Genomic DNA, 25503 nt, shown 5'->3' on the forward strand with positions numbered 1-25503 from the left:
GAAGACAATTCAAATGTGCAATTTAAGAAAATAAGAATATCCACAATTAAAAATTCAACTCTGGTTATGACCAGTGGTATTAACTTAACTTAAAAATGAAAATATTACAGGTATCAACTTAAAGACAAACTACGAGAATGATAAAGATATAACTGGCATATTGAATTGCCCTTAAAATTTGTTATTATGGAGATCATAGAGAAGAAGAGATTGTTAAGCTAAAAGAAACACAGATAAAAGAATCCCCTGCATAATAATGCCCCCAACCAACAATAAATATTTAACTATATCATTTATATATCAGTAGCCAAATCTTACTATAATTTAACAAGCTTCAGTTGATCACCAAGACACAAATTAGAGGATGGATAATGATGTGATAGTCCTTTGCAGTACTGCTATACCTAATACTGTATTTTCATAAATACAATTAACACTGTTAAAATAAAAAACTATAAACTGTATAATTGTGCTTTCTGGAATGCCTGCTCCAAAGGTAAGAATCTAGATTTCATTTTAATTTAATTTTATTATTATGTTAATATCTTTAAACACAAAGTATATTTATATTTTATTCTTTCCTTTCTCGCTTCCTCCATCTTCTTACTTTCACTGAGACCTGGTTTCCTCCTGATTAGAGAGCTTTTCCAGCACTGGTTGCATTTTCACTCATTACCCCTTATTCACTAGTCGCGGTAGAGGAGTTGGATTACTTCTTCTTTCCTATTGTCACTTCCAAGGTCCCTTATCACCTAATCAAGATTCTATTTGCTGTTGTCTACAAACTTCCAGACCACTCTTCTTCCTTCCTCATCAAGTTCAATGCCTTGCTCGCAGTCTTTCTTTCCTCTCCAAATTCAGCCTTCATATTAGGGGCCTTCAACACAAATATTCCTTCCCTCTACTTTTCCAGGCTTTTTACACCTTGCGCCTTTCCCTCTCCCCAATACCATGTCTCTGTAATACAGTGACATCAGCCTCCTTACTCTTCTTTCCACTCCATCTCCTGATTCCATGTAATTTTCACTGTTTGTCCTCCATACTTGGAATGCTCTCCTTCCTAATTTCCCTGGCTTTCTTCAAGTTCTTTCTGCAAGAAACCTTTCCCCGGTCTCTTTAATCTTAGGGCCTTCTGAGATTACTAGCCTTAATTTATCATGTATAAATCATATTTGTATATCGTTGTCTGCACATTGTCTTCTCTATTAGATTGTGCGCTCCTTGAGACCAAGACTTTTTTTTTTTGCCTTTCTTTGTATCCCTAGCTAGCACTTATAATGGCACAAAATAGGCACTTAATAAATGGTAGTTGAATGACTGATTGACAAATGTGACCTGAGAGCTCTAGTTTGTTTCACTCATCTACTTCTAAGAAATGTCAATAAAATCAGCTTCCTATTTCTGCCACCATAGCATTACTCACATTAGGTGGCAGATGGGATCAGTGAGAATACGGGAGGAAATGAGTTAACAGGAATTGCTGACACTGGCTGACCTCAGAGCAAACCTTTAGAATAGAGATTTACAGCAATCTACTTGGTGAACCACTTCAAGTAGTACTTTTCACCACCCATGCTGTGCTTGCGTTGTCTTCTATATGTTGCTGTTGCATCTGTGTCCCTAGGCACCATAAATCTTTCCTTTCCCTACGGAGGGGGAGGAGGAGTTGGGGAGAGGCAAGAAAGGGACAATTCCAACAACTTGTGATACCAGCTGTCTTGTTATTTAGTTGTGCTCATTCAGTAATAAGCCTTGACGAGAAACTGATCAAAAGAACTAGTATGAAAGTATTAAAAGACCCCCATATCATCCCAGATTTCTTATAAAATCATCACAAAAGTAGTTTTAAAAAAACAATGCCAAAACTGTCAGAATACTATAAGTTGGCAAAAAAAAAATCAGATAATCATAGTAAGATCGTTATGTAAATTTCGTGTAGTATAAATTTGGTTGCACAAAGATTAAAAAAAAAACAAAGCCAAGTCCGTTTTTTCCCTAGCTCCAAACTGTACTAGTTTGAGGGGGAAAGGGTAGGCAAAGGGCATCCTGAAAAATTAATAAGAGAAGTAAAATAAATTCTAGAAGGCATGATGTAATAAGAATTTTTATTTTCTATAGATAATTCTGAACTGGGGGTAGGAGGTGGCTGTCCAGGTAGCATGGTACGGTAGGGGGGGGACTGTATTTAGAGTCAGAACACACGGGTTTGAATTTGGCTATGCCATTTACTCCATGTATCATTGGGCAAATCACTTAACCATTCTGAGCCTCGGCTTCCTCATCTATAAAATGATGGCTTCTAATATGCCATCGAGTTCGGAATGTAAAATAAACTAGGATTCCGCTAATAGAAGGAATGCATGATGTGGGAACTCCTTCACCAACATAGTACAGCAACTTCTCTGTAATTCATAAGCTTAAATGTTTGGGGAACTATGAGGTTAAGTGCAAAGTCATCTTGATTCCAAAAGTCAAAGGTCATCTTGATTCCAAAGTCTATTTACTATACCATAATGCCTTTCCATTCTCAAATGACTCATATCAGGGCTGTCCAACCCTAGGTTTTTATTGAAACAATAGACAATATATTTTGATTTGCCATTTTAGTGAGAGCTCAGTGGTAGCTTGGCTTTGTTTACTAAAGCATTTATGTAAATTTCTATGCTTGTAGGCAGGTGGCATAAATCTCACTGCGGGCCACAAAGCCCTGACTTACATAGTTAAAATTGAAAAAGTTCACCACCCTGAGTAATTTCTTGACATGTGTTTCCCCTTTCTACAAAAAAATATGCTGAATGAATAAGGCATATCATATATGAATATAATGATAAAAGTCAATGCTTATATACCATCAGCTTGAGAATGTATAGAGAGAAAATAATGGTGAATCTGAAGATTAGAAGCTTACAAGAATCTGAAGATTAGTCTGAAGATTAGAAGTTTACTACTGATTGTCACCAAGTACTGGGAAAGATAACAAGCATATTTCTTACTCAACTAATTTTACAAAGGGTTGGGATATTCCTTTTTTTAAAATTTTATTAAAAATATACCCTGAATTATATGTTTTCTATATGAAGATCAGATGGTCAGCCTAACAAAGACAGTGCAGTATAGTGAAGTGGTGGAGTCAGAGGACTAGGCCGAAATCCTGGCTTTGACGTTTACTACCTATGCAACCACACGCAGATGATACAACTTCTCCGGGCCTTAGTCTCTTCATTTGTAAAGTGAGCAGTTGGACTAGACGTCTTCTAAGCCCCCTCTACTTCTAGATACATAAAACTAATATCTCACATTATAAAGTATCTTATCTGAAGAGACTAAAGCAACTAAAGGGTACAAGAGGATGAACTTTTACTATGTTCTTTTATTGAGGGGCAAGTACAGCAGTGTTTAAGCTACTTGCTGTGATCATTCTGAAAATACGGTTGTGTATTCTAGATAAAAATCCAAGACGCCACTTCCACCTTCCCTTCATTAATCAATCAAAGCTTGCTACGATCATGAGAAGCAGTGTGGCTTAATGGCAAGAGTTAGATTTGAATTTTGCCATGAACTCCAGGTTACCTTTGACTCATAATGCTAACTCACCTCATAAACTGTGTTGTTCTGGGGGCAGCTAGGTGGCACAGTGAGTACAGCACTGGCCCCGGAGTCAGGAGGACCTGAGTTCAAATCCGACCTCAGACACTTGACACACTTACTAGCTGTGTGACCTTGGGCAAGTTACTTAACCCCAATTGCCCTGCCTTCCCCCCTCAAGAAAAAAAATTGTGCTGTTCCTATATCCACAATATTTCTCACATGTATCACTTTTTCTCTACCCCCAGGGCCACCAGGCTAGTACACACCCTTATCTTCTCTCACCTGGATTGGCCTCCCTGCCTTAAGTCTCTACCCTCTCCAATCCATCCTGCACATAGGTGCCAAAGTGATTTTCCTACAGCATAGGTCTAATCATGTCATTTCTCTACTCAGTAAACACCATTAGCTCCTTGTTGTCTTTAGGATAAAATATAAGCTTCTTTATTTGGCTTTTAAAGCATTTTACAACTTGGACCTAACCTACCTGTCCACTTTCCAGCCTTATTACATTATTCCTTTTCCCATAACCTACAGTCCAAGGCAAACTGGTTTTTATATTTCTCCCTACAAATGATACTTTATGTCTCCTCTCTTAATGCCTTTGCACTGGCTATCCCGCCCCTGCTCCTCTTGTCTGAAATGCACTGCCTCCTCATCTCTCCTCTTAAAATCAACCCTCATTTCCTTTCAAAGTCAGTCCACATGCCTTTTTCTACACAGAGCCACTCCCCAAGTGTTGCCAGATTGTTTTTGCATTTATTTTGCACATATTTTATATATTCTTATTGAGGTACAGATTGTCTTCCCTAATACAATGTGAGCTTCTTGAGGGCAAGAAACTGCTCGTTTTTACGTTTGTGTTGCCCTTGGTCTGGCACGTGGTAAAAGAGGTGAACAAATTCTTACACTGATTCATGAAATCACTTAAACTCTCAGTCTCAATATAAAATGGGGATAATCCTCAAAACAATTATTTCACAGTGTTTGTGAGGATCCAATGAGATAAAGCACATACAACGTTTTGCATATATTATGATTGTGGGCAAAATACTGTCTGAGGTATTTCACCATGGCTCAAAGATCACAACTCAACCTGCGGCCCAAGAGATTAGTGGAATCTACCATGGGTGGAGGTGAAGGAAAAGGAAGGATAGAGAAGTGAAGTCTAGAGTTGGCTAATTAGCTAGCATCAGTTAGGCCAGGGTTACATCCAAAAGGGAAGTATCCTGGGAGGAACAGAAAACTAGTGTCCTCCCCATTACCAAAGAAAAAAAATATTACCTTATACACAAACACACACACAGACACACAGACACACACACACATGATATATCACACTGGAACACAAGCTCTTTAGGGACAGGTGATGTTTCGTTTTTGCATTGATATCTGCAGCACAGTGCCTGGCATATAGCAAGTGCTTAATAAATGCTTGTTGATTGCTTAGAGTTCTCATACGGTTCAAAAAAAATCTCTGTCTGGGACATAACAGCCTCACCCTGGCACCCCCCAACCCCCAATGCATTCATGCTCTAGATGAGATGAGAATATAACAAGAAAGTGGAGCAGGGTAAATAAGATAAAGGGCAATAAATGACTTGTCAAGTAGAGATGCAGTTGAAACTGCTACCCAGGGTTTACCTGTCTTCCTTTTTAAATGAACAAACCAGAGACTCGCGAAGGACTCACAGCAGTTTTTTTTAGGGGCAATCAGGATTAAGTGACTTGCCCAGGGTCACACAGTTAGTTAGGTGTTTAAGGCTGGATTTGAACTCAGGTCCTCCTGACTTCAGGGCTGGTGCGTCATCTATTATGCCACCAAGCTGCCCCAGATCAAAGCATCTTAAAACTTAAAAGGACTTAGAAATGATCTAGTCTAACCCTCTCATTGTATACAAGAGGAAGTTGAGGCCCCAGGGAGAACTAACTGGCCCAAAGATTTATGGAGCTGGTTAGTCCCAATAAAAGAGTGGGAAGGAAGAACTGAATATGGAAAATGAAAATGGTAGCTCATATTTATGGAGTGCTTTGCAATTTATAAAGTTCTTTTCTCACAACAACCTGGTGTGGTCAGTAGTGTCAGAATTATTGACTTCATTTTTGTGAATGGGGAAAAAAAGGCAAACTGACTGTCCAAGGTCACAGAGTAAGTGATGAAGCCAGTACATCTGCCATTGGATCTCAAGTCCGTGTTCTTTCTCCTATACTATAAGGAAGAGTTTCTTATTTGCGTTTTTTTTTTGGCAAATATGGGGAAAGGAAAAGGAAGGCAATTGGTGTGTATATGGCACCTACTATGCTCCAGGCATGGTGCTAAGCATTTTGCAAATATGATCTCAGTTGATCCTCACAGCAATGCTGGAAGGCAGGTGCTGTTATCTCCATTTTACAGAGGAGGAAACTGAGGCAAACCAGAGGTTAAGTGACTTGCCTAGGTCACATAACTAGTAAATGTGTGAGGCTGGATTGTTCTCTGGTTTCCTTGACTCAAGGAGTTGCGCTCTATCCTCTGTTCCACCTAGCTACCTATGAACCATGCAAAGTAAATCAATGACAATTACTACTTTGATATTTTCTCTTTTGTTCAGGATATTCCTTTAAGAAGTCTTATGGTTAATTTAGGATCCATTTTAATTTTAAATTCTTCAATCACTAAGCAATGATTTTAAACCTGGGCCTGGAGAAAGGAAGAAAGAAGTAAGGAAGACCTCAGTTCAAATTTGGTCTCAGACTCACTAGCTGTATCACCTTGGGCAAGTCACTTTACCTCTGTTTGCCTTGATCTACTGGAGATGTTGCTGTTGTTAAATTTTATTCAACTCTCTGTGACCCCATTTGGGGTTTTCTTGGCAAAGATCCTGGAGCAGTTTGCCACTTCCTTCTCCAGCTCATTTTACAGCTGAGGAAACTGAGCCCAACAGGGTTAAATGACCTGCCCAGAGTCACACAGCTAGTTAAGTATCTGAGGCCAGATCTGAATTCAGGAAGATGAATCTTCTGACTCCACATCCATCACTCTGTTCACCTCACCACCTAGCTGTCCCAATCCACTGGAGAAGAGAATGGCGAACTACTACAGTAACCTTTCCAAGAAAACCCCAAATGGGGTCATGACGAATCAGACACAATCGAACTATCAAAAAACAACAAGGTAATTAGGATACTTTAAGCTCCCAAATGACTAAATTTTGAAAGCGACATCATTTTTTCACTAAGAGTCTTAGGGTCCAAGGATTTAAGGAGCCCATGAACTTGGATGAGAAAAAAACTGCATCTTTATTTTCACTAAACTCCAAATGAAAATTCGTATTTCCTTTTGTTATGAATGTAGGCAATAAACCACAATGTCACCAAGAGAAATCACAGATATTTTCATAACATATCACAGTTACTAAATATATCTCAAGATATCATTTATACTCATCACACTACTTAAAAACTACTGTAGTTATTAGACCTGCTACTAGATCATATATGGTTGCAGTCTTCTCATCTACTGACTGTATTTCAATACGACCGGTTTTCTGTGCAATCCATATATTTTATTTTATGCATTTAAAACCATTACTCTGAGAACGGATCAATAGGCTGCACTAGGCCAACAAAGTTCTGTGACACAGAAAGGCTAAGAACCCCTAAGAAGGGAATAAACATTCATACAGCAACCACTATGTGAAAGGCAATGTGCTAAGCCTTTCTTTTTCTTTTTTTTCTTTTTTTTTTTTTTTTTTTTACAAATTATCTCATTTGATCCTCACAACAGCCCTCGAAGGGAAGTGCTATTATTATCCCCATTTTGGAATTCAGGAAACTAAGGCAGAGAGGTTAAGTGACTAGCCCAGGGTTACACAGCTAGAAAGTATCTGATGCTGAATTTGAACTCAGGTCTTCCTGCCTCCACACACTCTATCCACTGCACCACCTAGCTACCTGATTACCTACAGGTGTCTAAATACATGAATGGATTGTTAGGTATTTTTAAAATCTCCAAATGTGGGTTAAATAAAATCATTCAACTATACTATCCCTCAAACTAGTTTGAAACTCACAAGGACTTCCAAACCTAAGGCTAGGTAATAACAGAGGTTAAAGGAAGTTAAGAAGTAAATTTGCCTTCTAAATAGGGTTCTAAGTGGTTGATATGTAATGAAAATTCATTGTTGATTTTTTTCAGTGGAAAAGGAGGAGATGAGAACAGTATGGAATAGAAAGAAATTAAATAAATAAGGATGCTCTCGAGTCATGAAAACATGTAATTATTATTAGCATGTAATTATAAACTGGGGTGTTTTATGGGCTGGAGACATGAAAACAGGCAAGAGAACTACAGAAAAAAAATTAGATCATATTTTATATTTCCCACGTGTCTCAATTTAACCAGGAGCTATGGCAGATAGATTCATAGATGTTTAAGATATGGAATGAGTTAGAGCAATTGCTAAAATAAATCCAAGTTAATTTAAGTTCCTAATCAAAGGGCTAAAGGTGAGATTCCTACTGTGCAAGAGTAAAGAAGGTGATCTGCTGCTCACCTACAATGGCCAGAAACATAGGAGGGAAGGGTCAGGCATCATGAGATTGTGAGCTCCCCCATAAGACCATCTTTTACCCCTTCTGTATCCTGAGCACTTAGCATAGTGCCTGGCACATAACAGGGGCTTAACAAATGTTTAGGTAGTGATTGATTATTGGGAGAAAAACCACAATTCTCTCAAAGCAAGATATATATCCTGTGCTCACACATCCAATCTTACTTAACTGAATTACAAAATGTGTTTAATTTGAAAAATATTAAAATCATAATTAGTATTTCCCAGAAGAAAGGGAAAGACAGTAGTCATGAATTATCTCAATGCAATACTTGAAAAGCCCTGAAACTGAGATTTATAATTTACTTGATAATCTGTTAACTTGTCAATGTAGGTTAGCGGGGTAAAAAATCTTAAAAAGATTATCTTCTTTGAAACAAATACAGGTAAACATTTCAAGTGCTGCATAAAGTTAATGTACAACACAGATAATGACAAGTTTAACTCAGAGTGCCATTGAAGCAATTAATAAAATAGCCATCATATAGACAAAAAGGGAAAAAATTATCAAAAGATTTTATACGGGGGCTAAAATTTAATACTCTCATATTTGGGGGGAAAACTATGGCTGAATATAAAGATGAAGTTTCAATGCTAACCAAAAATCCAAACAAACTAGATTGAGAAAATGTAAAGTTTCAGGTGATGTTAGATTAAAAGAAGTTTCAGTTTTAAGATGAAATTCTACACTTTTACAAAAGCTTATTTACCTGATTATTCTCTGGGCAGCATACTGATGAAGTGAACGAAACTGTGCTGACATATTTGCTAAAGCTGCCAAACAATTTGTGTGAAGGTATTTGTCCTGTCAGAAAACAGAAATGAAAGATGTACTTAGTTATATTTTATAAAAAGTGAATCATGGGAGAGGTGAGTCCAACCGTGACCACATTTTACACCTGTCTACATTAGGGGAATAACTCTGAATTCATCAGCTGTCCTCATTTTCTCATTGCTATGCATCTTTTTCCACAAGAGCATTTCTGCTGAGCACTTAAAGCTCTCTTCAGGACTAATGTAAACACAACTAGCTCAAGGTACAAATTTTCCTTTTCTTCTTGAAACTTCCCACTCCCCCACCCCCCACTTCCTCCCCATTAGTACTTTTTTCATTGGGCATTTCATTGTTGACACTTGGTAAAGGCAAATTACCTTTCTTAGTCTACCAGTGATATCCTTCACCAAGCAGAAAGGGGGATAGTCTCTCAGCATTCTTCACAAATATATTTAAATGATATGACAAGCTACATTCTTTGATCTAAGTTTAAAATTAATGTTTCACCCCAACTCTTGTGTTAGATTCTTTTGATCAAGTATTGTTGATTAAAGATATTGGCTGTTGAATAAAGACACTATATACAGCCATTACCCCCAGGAAAGCAAAGAATCATGTAAAACAATGGTCATAAGACAATCTTACTTTTTCGTATCCTATTTCATGAAAGTATTAACATTTTTAAAATTCTATTTTTATTTGGAGATGCAAAAATATAAACAAATTATGTCAAAAGAAATTGTTGTAAAATGCATACCCTTGTTCTTGTCATGTTGTACTGAATGGTTCTTATTACCACCAATATCAGAAGACTACCCAGTGAAATCTCTGTTAAAACTCGTTCTGAATACCAGGTAATATTTTTGAGTATCTGAAAAGGAGGGAAAAAAAGATTAAATATAATGAGGTTAGGAAAGGAAGGATTTCTAATGTCCAATTTTCCACTGCTGTTGCTTTACTCAAGAGATTAATAAATATGTGAATGACATTTGTGTTTGCATTCCAGCATTAAAGAGAACTAGGGTGGTACTGTACAACTTTGGATTTTTGACAGTTTTGCTTTCTTGCTCCTACTCAAATAAGTGAAATAAAAAGCTGAAAATAAGAGGTTATTGCAAATAAGCATATTAAGATAGCCTAATTTGGACTGAATTTAAATTTAAATGTCTTGTTTTTCCCATCGACTAGAGCTATATAACTTAACATGACTTCTCAAATTCTTTTTCTACTCTATAATCATATACAGGTACATCACATATAACATGATCCCAATCTGTTATAACTGATGCATTAAACCCAAGCCCCCTCAGAAAGTCATGTAGTCAATCACTCATTTATAATATTTCTACAGCACTGAAAGTCCCATGCAACATCATTTCACCTAAAGGTATTGTGCTTTCATGGAACCAATTAATAATGTCAGGCAGAGCATTCCTGGACCCTCTTTTCTTAATTATGAAGACTCCTTTAAGAAAAAGGGGGAAAGAATGATAGTAAGTCACATCAAAATAAGTTCACAGTGGTAGGAAGAGGTTAATGATGTAATAAAGTATATTTCTCAAAACATTGCTTCAAAATATTTTCTCTAGACCAAATCACTTTAAAATGAGCAAGGATACAAAGAGAAAAAAACACACTAGCAAAATCTTTTGATCATTATACATTCCTCACTCCCAAATATAAGGACATATAATTGTATACCTGACTTTTATTTAAATGGAAATGAAAAGACGTGGTCTTTGTCCGTCATGCTCACAATGATGCCACTGAAAGCACTAACCTGACCCCACCCCCTAAGCCTCCTTAAATCGTATGACCTTCACTCCACCTCAGTCACACATAGGGATGTATGCACATTTGATCTTGCCAATACCTAATTAGCCATATGTGTTTCACTTTCCTAATTAGAATCTCCTAACATTCCACTTCTTCTTGTGCTTCACCCCTCCCCAACCTTTTCCTGGTCCTCAAAGAAACTTCTACTTCCACTATCCTCTTACTTTTTTAGGTTAGTACTCATAGCTGTGATGTCACTTTCCTCCCTTTCCAACCTCAATGCAACAGAAATTGACTTCAGATCTATGCTGTCATCTACTTTTGTCTCTCCTTCTCTTATTGCTGCTATTCTCTTACCAAACCTCAGTCCTAGTTTGCTTCTAATATCCTCTACCTCCAATTGAAATTACGAGCCGTAAATATGGCTGAAGTCTCACATCCGTGTTGATGGCGTACATTACAAATTCATGTTATCAAACCTTAACTGAAGCAAGGCAGTCCAGTCTTTTATAATTCCCTAATTATATTCCCTATCTTACTTTCCTCAGAAGATATTCCAAATTTTCTCTTCCTTCATCAAGCTTCCCATACTTCCACCTCAGCTGAGGAACTCAGCTCATAGTTTTCTGAGAAATTTGAGGCCATTTGACTTGAGCTCTCTTCCATGTTTTTTATCTCAAAAACCCCTTGACATAATTTTCCACTTTTTCATCCTTTCTCTCAGGCTCTAACAATGATGTGGCTCTTTTTGCTAAGGCCAGTTCCTCTATATATACATGTGATGCCTTCCCCTCCAATCTTCTCCAGCAGATTTCATCCGTAATTATCCCCCTTTTCTATAAAATCTTCAACATTCTCAATCCCTAAACTCTCTCCCTTTCCAAATTTCCCTATTATTATCAAAGAGAAAACCACTCTTCTAATCCTTGAGCCTCAAAACCTAAGTGTCATCAGCAACTTCTCACTCTCATCCTCACATTAAAATGTTACACATGCCAAGACATGTTGGTTTCACCTTTGTAACATCTCTCCTATATACCTTCTCTCTTGCCACCCCTCATGAGGTACAGGCCCTCATCAATTCATCCTTGGATTACTACAATAGCCTGCCGGTGGGTCTGGCTACCACAAGTCTTTCCCAACTCTATTCTCCATTCAGCTGCCAAAGTAATTTTCTTAAAGCACAGCTCCAAGCACACCCCGTACTCAATAAACTCCAAGGGCTCCCTATCACCTCTGGGATCAAATACAAAATCCTCTGTATTTTGTCTACAATATTCCTGGGAATTTTCAATTTGATGGGTTTTTTCCCAGGACGTAACCAGGGAATTTTTCAATTTCCACTTTGCCCTTTGATTCTAAGATATCTGGGCCATTTTATGATTTCTTGAAATATTATACTTAGGCTCTATTTTGGCTCATGACTTTCATGCAGTACAATGATTCTTAAATTATCTCTCCTTGATCTGTTTCCCAGGTTAGTTATTTCCACAGGTTAGCCAGATATTTCACATTTTCTTCTTTTTTTTTTTCAGTCTGTCGATTTTGTTTTACTTCTTGATATCTCATAGAGGCATCGGCTTCCATTTAGTCAATTCTAATTTTCATGGAGTTATTTTTTTTCACTAATGTTTTGTACCTCTTTTTTGTTGTTCAGTGGTTTCCTACTCTTCGTGACCCCATTTGGGTTTTCTTGGCAAAGATACTGGAGTGGTTTACCATTTCCTTCTCCATGGCCTTTTTTTAAACCAAGCTATTAATTCTCTTTTCATATCTTTCCTCCATAGCTCTTATATGGCTTTAAAAATAATTTTTTGCTCTTTTTTTTAACCTTTAACTCTATTAGGAATTTTTGTTGAGCCTGTGGCCAATATGCATTTTTTTCTTTGAGGCTTTCCTTTTAGATATTTTATTTTTCTGTATTTGTGTCTTGAGCTTCCGTGTCTCCATAGTAGTTGTTTATGTCTGGGTCATTTTCTTGTTTGTTCATTTCTCCAGCTCACTTCTTGACTTTGCAGTCTATGTTAGTGTTAGGCTCTGCACCCTTCTGGAGGGGATGTCTGGCTTGAGCTTCTGTCCTTTTAGGCCCTCCTGTTGCTTTCACAGCTCAGTCCGGGAGACAGAAAGCTTTCAGTGTTCCCAAAATGGTGTGCTCTGGGGAGAGGTCTATTCACTGCCCTCTTTCACTGAGCTCTGTAAGTTTCTGACCCAGGTTTGCTTTTGTGTGGCTGAATTTCAACAGACCACTGCTGGACTCAAGTCACTGTTAGCAACACTTCAGTGCAGTTAGCTACTAAACTGCTGGCTCCCCTTTGGTATGGCACTCTTAACCTGGTTATTCTACTGCAGGCTTCTGTGCTGGGTTAAAGGCTAGAACTGAGTCACTACTCTGCTCCTGGATTCAGAGCCACACAACTAGGTTTTCAGAAATTGTTCCTTGTTTAGTACACAGTTAGGGTTGGGGCCCATGCTTGGTTGGCTCATGACCTCCCCTTTATGCCCCGGATCTGTGACCTGAAAATGGGAAGTAGGCAAGAGAGCAGCTAGGTGGCACTCGTTCCTATACTCAGTGCTACTTCAGAGATTCCCTGCTGTCTTGGTGTTGTCTCAGCTTGCTTTTCATCTCTGTGTGTGAGTATGCTCCCTGTTGCTGCCGGTCTGTATCTGCCTCCATATGGGGCTCATATAGTTCTGCCTGAGCTTTGTCTTAGTGTAGCCTGCACCCATCTCTTGCTTTGGATCTAAGTGTGCAAATCTCTTCCACCCTTAAGATTCAGTTAGATTCTAAATGTCTTTTTTGTGCAGTCCTGGACCAGACAGAATTTATAACTGTTTCACTTCCATTTTCCATATCACTGCTCCTTCGAGTACTGTTTTATATGCTTACTAGGGTGGTTTGTGGGGGATATAGGCTCATCTAGGTCCTAATACACGTATGCTCTTTAAGTCTTCAGTGTACTGGTAGACTAACTAGGCAGCTAGATGGCGCCATAGCACCCACAGCATTGGTCCTGGAGCTAATTAGACCTGAATTCAAATGTAACCACAGACACTTCCTGGCTGTGTAACCCTGGGTGAGTCATTCACCTCTGTTTGCCTCAGTTTTCTCATCTATAAAATAGGGGTGATAATAACACCTACCTCCTATGGTGTTTGAGAAGATTAAATGAGATAATTGTAAAGTATTTAGCACAGTGCCCGGCACATAGTAAGCACTATCTAAAAGTTAGCTTCTATATTGAAAGGTTGAATAATTTCCAGATATTTTAAAAGTATTTTGAATGAGGTTTCTATAATACCTTTCTAGTTTTTCTTATGGCTACATAAAATGCTGATAATTTTTGGTTTTTGTAAATTTACATCTCATTGTTTAAATGAAGCTATTAATAGCATCTCTTAGTTTCTGTGCTGATTTGAGTTTTTTTTAGGTAAACCATCATGTAATATGCAAAAAGAGATAACTTCATCTCCCCACTAACAATGCTTACTATGCCTTTAAGTGATTTCTTGTATTATTGCTACCACTCTCATTTCCAGAACTATATTCAATAACAGAGAGGAACATACTTGCTTTAACCTTATATTTATGGAAAATGAGATTAATTTTCCCAAAACACTGATGTCATACATTCAGTCAACAACTCAAAAACCTTCAATGACTGTCTGCTAGCCCCAAAGTCTTAGGCCTGGCATTCCAGTTCCTCTGTGATCGTCATTCTAAGCTACCTGCTTCCAGCCTTTTCAGTCTTTGGGAGGCAGCTTAGTGTAGGGAGCCTTGCCCAAAGAAGGAAAGAACACTGTAGAGAGGAAATCTAGATTTAGTCTCCTATCTACCATTAACTAATTTTATGATGTTAAGGAGGCCACATAAATTCTATGAACCTCTGTTTCATCATTTGTAAAAAAATAAGAAGATTTGAATCACTGAGGTTCTTTCTAATTCTGCATATATGGGAAATGTAAAAAACAAAAAAAAGACCCAAATTTTCATTTGGCAGAATATTTTGCCTAAAGAAATAAGAATATGCTGAACTTAGTGCAAAAATAATTGAAATTTACGAATCTATTATTTACTGCTTCAAGATTAGATGATATTTAAGAATATTAGAATTTAGAACTCAAAAGAATCTTAGGTAGCATGGATTCCAACCTATTCATTTGATATATGAGGAACCTGAAGTGAGGCCCAGAGAAATTAAGTAACCTGCCCAATGTTTTAGAACTAGGGCCAGAACCTAGGGGTCCTGCTTCCTCATCTATTTTTTTTCTTTGACATTTTTAGGAAAGGGCAGTCAATTATAAGCAGGAGAAAGCAGTGGTTTTTAGCATTCCCCCATAACAGCTTACTTAATTCCTGCTGATGAAATCAAGCTCCAACAATTCAAGTTGGGATTCAGAGTCAATTTATCAATTTGATTGGTCCCATTCTTATACATTTTCCTCATCTCAAAACCTAATCAAGCCATCTTGGATTAATTTATTTTGTATTAATACTTTTGGAAGTATTCTACAAGAAACAGAAACAAGTACAATCATGCCCAGTAATGTGAGCAAAAGGGGACATTATCAAATGTGTTGTGAATAACAAAATAATAGGATTGATCCTCATTTATAGTTCAGCACATTCATCACTGCTTTCTATTTTGGTGCACTCTGAATATGTAATGTGATGGGAGCAAATGTTTTAAATCAACTTGTTCTTATAGTCTTACTATAGAAATTATGAATCACAGTATAATTTGAATTTTGGGAAAACCTCTTATTCTACTACAAATACTGAATTACTTTTTAGAATGTTTTGATTTACTTTATTCAGTTCAATTTTAGCTAATTCAAGTAATAGCGACACATTATTTCCAATAGGGTATTGCTCCACAGTAAAACAATCAATCAATCAATGTTTATTAAATACCTACTATATACATCAGGCACAGTGCTAAGCTTTGGGGGTACAAAAGAAAAAGGTTCTCTTAAGGAGCTTACATTCAAGCAGCTGAAGCCATCTATAAGAGCTGTCTCTCTCTCTTTAGAAAATGAAATCCTTATGAGCAGGGACTGTCTCTGCTCTTTTATTTGTATCCCCAGTACATAGCTCAGTGCTTTGCTCATACACATAATAAATGACTTTTCATCCATACATTCTAGTAGGGAGATGTATGCACAAGTTACATACAAACTAAATACAAAATAACCTGAGGAGAGAAGGCATAGGCAGATGGGAGAACACAGGAAGAAGGGGGAGCCTGAGCTGAATCTTAAGGGACCCAGAGAGCCCAGGGGGTTGAGATGAAGAGAGAGGGCACTCAAGTTCTGGGGGATAGCAAGTGAAAGACAGAGATAAGAGGAATGTTATGTCTGAAGAAGGTCAGTATGGAAGGAAAATAATGTGTAAGGAGACTAAAAAGGCAGGAAAGGGCCATGTTGCCAAAAAAGGAATTTGTATTTGATCCTGAAGGTAATAGGAAGCTTTTGAAGTTTACTGAGTAGAAAGTGACATGCTTGGATATATGCTTTAGGAAATTCATTCCGGCATCTGTGTAGAGGGTCGAGCGGAGTAAGGAGGCTTCCTGAAGCAGGGAAACCAATCAGAAGACTATGGCAATAGCCAGGAGAGCAGCAATAAGGATCTGAACATTGGGTAACAGCTGCGTAACTGAACAGGAGATACATAAATGAGAGATGGTACAGAGATGCAAACAAGACTTGGATACGTGGAGTGAAAGGGAAGACTTGAAGATGACACCAATGTTGAAAACCTGTTGCCCTGAAGCATTTTAGTGCCCTTAAGAATATAAGGGAGTATTTTAAGAAGTATGGATTTTGGGGGAAAGATGATGAGTATTGTTTTAGACATGTCGAGTCTGAGATAACTATGGGATGTTCAGTTCAAAGTATATGGTAGGTAGTTGGTAAAGTGGAGCTAGAACACAGGAGAGAAACAAGGGCTAGATTTATAGATAAGGGAAATCATTTGCAGAGAAATATCTGAACCCACGGGAGCTGATGCGATCACTACATCAGAAAGCATACAGAAAAAAGGAAATGAGAGAGTCCAAAACAGAGGCTTAAGGTATTCCAATAGTTAGGGGCAAAATAGGGATGAAGATTCTGCAAAGGAGACGCAGAAGGAATGGCTGAACAGGCAGTAGAGTAACCAAGGGAGCAGTGTCACAAAAACCCAGAAAGGATGGAGAATTTAAAGTAAGAGAGGTCAATGGTGTCAAATGCTATAGAGAAGTAAAGTAATATGATGACTGAGAAAAGGCCATTAGATTTGGAAATTAAGAGATCATTGGCAATTTGGAATGAATAGTTTCAACTGGGTAATGAGGTCAGAAATAAGATTATAGAGGGTTTAGATAAGAATGAGAGTGAAGAAAGTGGAAACCACAAAGCAGAGGAAGCATTTTGAAGGACTTTATCTGAGAAGGGGCAGAGAGGCATAGGAGGATGGCAAGTGGAGATGGTAGGATCTGTTAAGGGTTTTCTAAGAATGAGAGAAGTGTGAATTGATCTGTAGGGAAAAGGTAAAGAACCAGCAGATAGGAGAGACTAAAGATGAGAGAGAGGAAAAGAGGGGTCAGGGGGATGTACAATATATTCTGGAGAAGATGGGAAGGGCTGGTGACAGGGGTATTTGTAGAGGGGAAAGGTGAAGATAATGTGGGATATTTTGGGGGAATGAGAGACGAAAAAATGGAGAAGAGGGAGTTCTCAGCAAAGGTCCTGGATTTTTTTTTTTTAGTAGAGAATGAGGCAAGGCACTCAAATGAGGGAGAAGGATGTTGTGGGAGGCTTGAGAAGAGAAAGTCTGGAACAGCTGCTACAGCATAATAGAGAATTAGGGAGGAATGGATGGCCTGCCTTGAGTTAGTGAGGGTCCAGTTGTGATTAGACAACATAAATTTGTAGTGGACCAAGTCAGCAAAGTTGAGTGACTTCTTCCAGCTCTGTTCAGTATCTTGTATGTAGGAGTACAGGATTGGCTGGTAAGCAAAATCCAGGGTTGGGATTTGACAAGGTGTGAGTAGCAACAAGGCAAGGGGGCATGGAACTGGAGAAAAAATAATGTAGAGCTGAAATGCTTCACTAGGGGGTTGAGATCATGTATCCAGAATAGGAGTAATGGACTGAGAAAGTAATGAATAGTGGAAGACTTAGAGGTAACTTTGAGGACAAAGAATAGGTTTAGGAGAAGAAAGGCATAAGAGAAGATGAAAATTGGAGAATATTATTATCTGAAAAAGGAATTTCAGAGTTCTTGAACATGAAAGTGGGACACTTGTGGGTGATGGTCTCATTACAAGTATGACTATCCCTTTGTGCTTAGAAGCAGAGGAGTACGCTATGGGAGCTGACTCAACAGAAGAACTGGAAAGTCAGGGTAGAAAAAAATCAACAAAAAAGCATGTTTGTTTACTTTCTTTTACTCAATTTCATCCTGCTAGTCTCTTTATTCCACTCATCCAAAACAACTCCCATTTCAATGTTCTATCCTTCAGGTGGTTTTATCCTCTTTGAGTCACTGTACAAATTTTTTAATCTTCTAATTTGCTTATATTTTTTCTGTTGCCAAGCAGTCCGAAACTGTAAGGAAGTATCACAATATACTCTGAGAAAAAAAGACCAGCTGGTCTGATAGGTTTTCTCTGTACATTTTCCCATTTATAAAGCAGAGACAATACTATTTGCAATACCTACCTCACCAGGCTGCAGTACTAAAGAAACATGAGAGCTTACTATTATTATGATTTGAAAGGTTAGAATAAATTAGATGAAAACTATCACAGCTCTCTAGTTCTTTCCTTATTACTTACAGTTTTCCCTTCATTTTCTTTCCATTGGAAACATGCATTTGTTATCTTTCATCATGAGGGAATAGCCCTGATTGAAAGAGAATTCACATGCTACCAGGTAATTTATCTCATCCAGTCCTGCAAACATCTAAAGAAATGGGAAGAAGCTACAGAAAGAGTATTAGAGGTGGTAAGAGAGAGGGAATTTCTTATAGATATCTTCCCTGTCTTAATATCTGCCTTATTTTATTACCTGTTAATATTATGAATATAAAATGTCAAAATGTCTTTTTTGGGTCCATTTTAAAATGAAGGCTTCAAATACTTGTGTTATATATTATGTTGGTGGATATATATATATATAATCTCCATATAAGGATAGCATTGTTCTAAGATCCTTGCTTCCTTATTTATATCAATCTCTATTCTGACATTGATATGAATTTGGTGTGAAATTCTCTGTAAAAGGTTCAATTCTTGATAAGGTGTCAACTTACTTAAATGATGAGTCAATGATAAAGCATTTATATGTGTCCAGGCACTGTGATAAGCACTAGAAGCAGAAAGCAAGACAGTCTTTATCCTTAATAACTTACAAATGAAGGAGGAAGGACAAGATATAAAGGGGAGCTAAGGATGGAGGGTCAACTTGTGGCAGCATGGTTTGGAAACTAGCAAGATAAAGCCTTGGGTATTCTTTACTTTTTGATCCTTCATCATCATCATTACAACTGATATTTATATGATGCTTTTAGTGTTTAAAAAGTGCTTTACAAAACCTCTCATTTAACACTTAGAGGAACACTGTTATTTGTAAAATGAGACAGGTGGTGTCTGAAGTCCCTTCTAGCTCGAAATCTATGCTCTTATCAAGTGAAAACTATTATTTTCACATTCTGCAGATGAAAAAAGCGAGGCTTAGAAAAATTAAGTGGCTTTCCCATGGCCACACAAAATTAGAAAGTAATCTTTTCATTACAAAATTTCCTGATGATTTGAGGATTTTTAGCTAGTTTATATATTTAAGCTATACTCTTGGGGCATGCCTCTTAAAAAGAAATCAAAACACTAGAGATTTGGACAGAAACCAGACAGACATAGCCATGTGGATCCTCAAGAGAACCATGAATTCCAGGGGCAAGGTAATTCTACTGTCATCAACAGAGGAGCAATGAGAAATTCTTGGGACGAGCTAAGTGTTGTAAGAATTTGAGTGAGCAGAGTGAAGAGAGCTGCTGAGTGAGGGAGGAGTTCTGGTATCAACTCTCCCAAGTCCAGCTGGGGAGTTCTAGTCCACAATGAGTTCTTAAACTATACCAAATCCTAGACTAGTGAGAAAACCAGGATGGGAATGAACAAACCTTGACCTTGGCCTTAAACGGTTCTGAGATCTATGGAGACTGTAAAAAATCAAGGGCAAGTGAGAAAGTTAATTATCAATCTGTCCATCCCCCCTTTTTGGGGGGAGGAGGAGTTGGAATACAGGGTATTTCTTTGAAACCTGAAAATTAAATATGTCCCTAGGTAGTGAGGCTTACTAGATAGGAAGGTTACTTGATCCTAGAAATCTTAAGTGCTTTCCTCTTTGTAGGAAGGGAGAAAGGAAACTCACCAAGGGTAATACTATATAAGGCTGAAAAATTCTATAGGTGCCTGGGTCCACCAGAGAGGAAAGGATATTGTTTTGACTATTTATGGTCTTAAGTGTGAGCCTTTTGCATTTTGGGAGATTAAGTTAAATAATGTCTATTTTAGATTCAATGTTCTGTTACTTAAATCTTTGCCTGAGAGTTGAGGTACCTCAACTCCCCCTTCCCCTTTTTTTGGTGGAGATCTAAACATGAACTGAATTGATTTATTTTATTTCCAGGGGAGACGCTAGATGGGGACATAAACAAAAGAGATATAACTAATGGGATGTCTCTAAGATTTAACCTGGTCTATATACATGCAATATAGATTAAATACACATCATTTTCTTTCATATTAATTAGTACTTCAGTGGTGTTCCAGGTCTTAAATCAATTAGTTCTTCTGAAAACAACTAAATTACTTTATTTCTTATAATAAGGATTACTGTAGCATATATCACTTTGTATCTAAGAAGGCAGATGATGGAACAAGAATTTAAATTTACCTTTGGAGTATACTGTATATTTCGCAATAAATTTACTTTCCAAATTATGATTTGCTTAGTCTAATATTAAAAATTAATTTACATTCCTTAAGCTAATAACCAGCTAACAACTATCAGTTGGGTAGTAGATTGTTCTATGTGTTGGTAGAAAAAAGAAAGACTTAATGTTAGAGTTTGGTGGGGATCTTAGATATCACCTAGTCTAAAACGCTTATTTTTCAGATTTGGAAGAAAATCCAGAGAAGAGAAGTAGCCAAATTGATAGTTAATGGCAGAGACAGAACTGGAATCCAGGTCATCTGACTCCAAGATCAGTATTTAGAAGTAGATAGGAATCAGAAATTAACTGTGGATAGCCTAAACAGTGAAAGTTAATATTACCATTTCACCAATATGTATGTGGACTTCTTTTCTTGGCTTCCTAATTGTGCCTACCCAGCCTCTTTAAGAGAAAAAATAACATTTCTGTAGAAAATGCTCCTTCTTCATTCAGTCATTTAATAATTATGGAGTGCTGACTATGTAGCACTTTCTTTTGTATCTTCTTATTCTTTAAAAGTTTTAAGTAGTGGAAACATTTTCAATTACTTTCTTGAGAAACTCCAATCACATAACACCTATATATTTTCCTATGTATGTTCAAAACTAAAATCCCCTTGTAGTGATATAAAGATATTTGTAGTGACAAGTCTGCTGACAGTTGGAGGAAAAACTATTTCCTAATGTAATGACTGACCTAAAGAAATTATTTATGAATTATTCAAGGTCATCTGCACGTGTATTCATTAGTAAGTATGGCCTAAATGCTAAGAACAGAGTCTACTAAACTCAGTGAGAGCTAAGGGTTTTTGTTAAGTAAACTGCGTTTATGCTGTTGTGATTTTTTTTTCCTAAAATGGATTTGAGCTTTGTTTTTCTCTTTTTCTATTAGCGCAGAACACCATCCTTTTAGATATCTTACCATTACATTAAGCTTAGATACCCTTAATATCCTAGTTAGCTCATTTTTATTCTCTCCGAGGCTAACAGTACTACAATAGGTCTGTTCTTAGATTTTTGAAATTTTATATCAGGATTTCACTTCTAAGCTTCCCAGAACACTTTATATCTACATCTCTTTATTTCCTGGGATTACGAACTAGCGCCGAGGACCATAAAAAAATTTTTTTTTCAACTGCGATACACAAGGCTCAAAAGAAATGCTTTTGCTCTGGAAGAGCTATGAAGGCAAAGTCTTCTCCTCTCTTTAGTTCATTGTTCTGGACCAGAGCAATTGAGTCGGGACCCACAGTGCTTGCACAGATCACAGAGAAGATAGGACATACTACAAAAGTCTTGTTCTCATATGGGTTTTATTTGTTTTGGTGGTGGTGAATATTTTTTTCCCCAACAGTGGTACCCTTCATCCTGGCTGTCATGCATTCCCTTTAAACTTTTCCCTTGAACTCACTGGAGGGATTGAAATGATCAATGTACTTCCAATGTAGTTACAATTTGCAATATTGTACAGAAAAAAAGAACCATATCTTAGAGCAGTGATTCTTTTAAATCACGACTACCACAGATTGAAGGCAAGCAAACAGGAGTTCCAGAGCTTAGAAATGATATCCCCAGAAGAATTTTGACATTAAAAAAAATTAAAATTACATGCTCAAAGTACCTTCCTCTTTCACTCCCTTGTTCCCTTCTTGCTTCTTGCTAATTTAATGAAGAAAAGTAAAGTTTCATTCCAAATTCTGGCTCAAACTGGGATTAATATAAAGTGAGAGTAAGAGATATTCAGTTTCTTTTTGCAGGGGGGAAGGCAGGGCAATTGGGGTTAAGTGACTTGCCCAACGTCACACAGCTAGTAAAAGTGTCAAGTGTCTGAGGTCGGATTTGAACTCAGGTATTCCTGACTCCAGGGATGGTGCTGTGCTCACTGTGCCACCTAGCTGCCCCAGATATTCAGTTTCTTAAAGTTGTGAGAACACAACCTTTTAGTATAAAGTATTATTGAGAGATAGCAACAGTGATTCTATCTAGATTTCTGGAATAAAGACGCCAAATAGAATATAGAGAGAGGGTTTTAAAATCTTAAAAGTACCACATGGATGTTAGCTTTGATTAGTACCATTATTTTATCCAGCAATACCACTTTTATCAGCTTTTTCAGTGGAGACAGGGAAGTTTGCTATCCTGTTGTTAATTCCTTTATATTCATCAGTGTTCTGTAGAGTACTTCACAAAGGATGATAAAATAATTACTTTTTCGAGCCAAATCAGTGTTAGGATAGAAGCTCATCCTTCGTATGTTCACTGAGAGCATCCTTGGCACAGGTACAGTAACAGACAGGTCAACAGGAATAGTATGCACCTCGTTGTCTTCGCACATGACATTCATTTCATTGGCCAATTCTCTATGATTTGATAGTTTCTCATCCCATGTACCTTGGAGATTACGGGTGATATCTAATAAACACACTGTTTTTTTAAAAAAATATTTATAGATCAATGATCTATCCAGGCAATTGTGAGTAATACTTTGGTCTGTGATGACAGCAGAGTTTCAGAATAGTTTAATGGTTGAATTCTCCAGGACATTTTGAAGCCTATATTTATAGTACAGGAATTTGGATGTCAGTCCTAGAAAGACAGCAAGTTTCTGATATATAATTCTAAACTCAAATTGGTCAAGCAATCAATAGCATTTATTAAAGTACCTACCATGTGTCAAGAAATGTGCTAATTGTTAGGAATACAAATAGAAAAAACAAGGTAATCTCCTACTCACAAGGAAAATATATTCCAATGGGGGAGACAATGGGTACATCTATAGCATATGCAAAACACACAAAGTTGTCAAACATAAAGCAGCTTAGGAAGGAGGGCACTAGCAGTTGGAGAAATAAGGAAAGGGATCATATAGGAAAAAGTAGTGCATGAGCTTTATCTTCATGAAAAGGGAAAAAAATATAAGTTCAGTAAAACTAAGCAATGCCATCAGAAGAATCTGATAGCATATGCAATGTTCTATAGCCATGGTAGCCTACCTCTACAAAGAAGTCAGGGAGGTACATTTTCTTTTCTCTTTCCCAGCGCCAAGCTTGATAATTATAATTTCAGAGTTATCAGTTTCAGTTTTCTATTTTCCTCCCATTTACATTTTGGCAGTCAGTGGGCATTTTGTCTTATTTCACAGTGCAGCAGTTTACCTATCTTCCCCACACTTCTCTAAATCTTTCATAATCATAACTTCTTACAGCAGCATGATATTCACTTATGACAATTTGGTCATTCTCTGTTCGATGAGCGTCAAAATTGTTTCCAATTCTTTGCTGCTCCAAAAAGGATACTACAAATATTCTATGTTTAAAGGCCCTGGAATATCTGCCTCTCAGTGAGATCTCTGAGCCAAAGCATATGAATATTTCAGTCACTTTCTTAGCATAATTCCAAGTTGATTTCTAGAATGGTTGGACCATCTAAGACTCCACTAATAGTATAGTAGTGTATCTGTTTCCTCGTGGCCCTTCTAATCGATTATTTCCATCTCTCATCATCTTTGTACTTTTGGGGGTATGAAGTAAAACCTGCTACTGTATTTGTATTTCTTTAATAAATGATTTTGAGTAATTTTCATAAGATTGTAAATAGTTTAGAGTTCTTCTTTACATATGTTTGTTCATATGCTTTGACCACTGGGGAACAGAATTTAGTGTTTGTGTTATATATTTAATATCAGACTCTTATTAGAGATAAGTGATGCAAGTTATTTTCCCCTTGTCAAAAGTTTCTCTCCTCAAACTCATTATACTGATTTTGTTTCTGCAAAAGCTGGCCAAATTCATGGAAAGAAAATTGTCATTTTTTCGTGATCTCCTCAGTCATTTGTTTAAGAATTTTTCCCGCAGTCACAGCTATGAAAGGTACTAGTCAGGATCTCTTTAATATCCTTTATATTGTGATTTTTAATAAGCAGTTTGCATATCCATTTCATATGATTATGGTATTGGCTTGAACCTAATTTCTGCCAAACTCCTTGCTAATTTTTCATTAGTTCTTGACAAAGAGATAATTTTTCCCTAAGTAACTTACGTTCCCAGATTGACTGAATAATGGCTTACTGAGTTCAGATGTTTCTTGCTATTCTAGATTATTACACTAACTTTTCTGTTTTTTAACAAGTACCAATTTTTTAAAATATATTTTAAATATATATAAAAATTTAAATATAACTAGGTCATACTGAATACAATTTTGAATATATTGTTCTCTTTTTAATGTAGAGTTTCATATTTAAAACTTTTTAAAAGGTTCATTAGTGATACTGGTCTACAGGTCTCTGTCTCTGCTTTTCTATTATTGGATTTGGTAACATCTACAGTCAATATTAACCAAGATAACAGTCTATTAGTTTTCTTAATAACTGGAGGCTTATAGGATAATGGTTCACATTTATAAGGCATTGAAGCTTTATAAAATGCTACTTATGAAATACACCGCAAATGTTATTATTCCCATTTCTAGGGCTGTTGTAGATTGAGTTGGGATCATAAAGACCACCTGGTCATTTTATTAGTGAAGAAACTGAGGTCCATAGTTAAGTAGTTTACCCAAGTTTCCACAGCTTATATCAGTAAGTCAAAGGACAGTGTCAGGAGTTTAGAGGGATTACAGATAGGGTACATGGTTAAGGTCTGGAGGACGCCTGACCATAACACGCTACAAGTACTGTACTTTGGACTCCAGCTTCTTCATCTGTCAAATGGAAATAATAATGCTTCCTGCAAAAGTTGTTGGGGGATGAAAACAGGATAATGTATGTAGAATGCTTAGCAAACTTTTTAAAGCTCTATGTAA

The 25503-nt window shown here is 37.1% G+C and overlaps 1 protein-coding gene across 2 annotated transcripts in view; it reads right to left on the minus strand.

Annotated features, from left to right (window-relative positions):
• The window catches only part of DYM (dymeclin), a 622593-nt gene that overhangs the window by 295471 nt on the left and 301619 nt on the right, over positions 1–25503 (minus strand). For both annotated transcript variants that reach the window (XM_036759110.1, XM_036759118.1), the window contains exons 12-13: positions 9710–9823; positions 8888–8982 (exon numbers count right to left, since the gene is read on the minus strand). In XM_036759110.1, coding sequence (XP_036615005.1) covers positions 8888–8982; positions 9710–9823 — 209 coding nt within the window. The remainder of the gene's footprint in view (positions 1–8887; positions 8983–9709; positions 9824–25503) is intronic.

Source organism: Trichosurus vulpecula, chromosome 1 (assembly GCF_011100635.1).
Source record: "Trichosurus vulpecula isolate mTriVul1 chromosome 1, mTriVul1.pri, whole genome shotgun sequence".
NCBI classification, from domain to species: Eukaryota; Metazoa; Chordata; class Mammalia; order Diprotodontia; family Phalangeridae; genus Trichosurus; species Trichosurus vulpecula.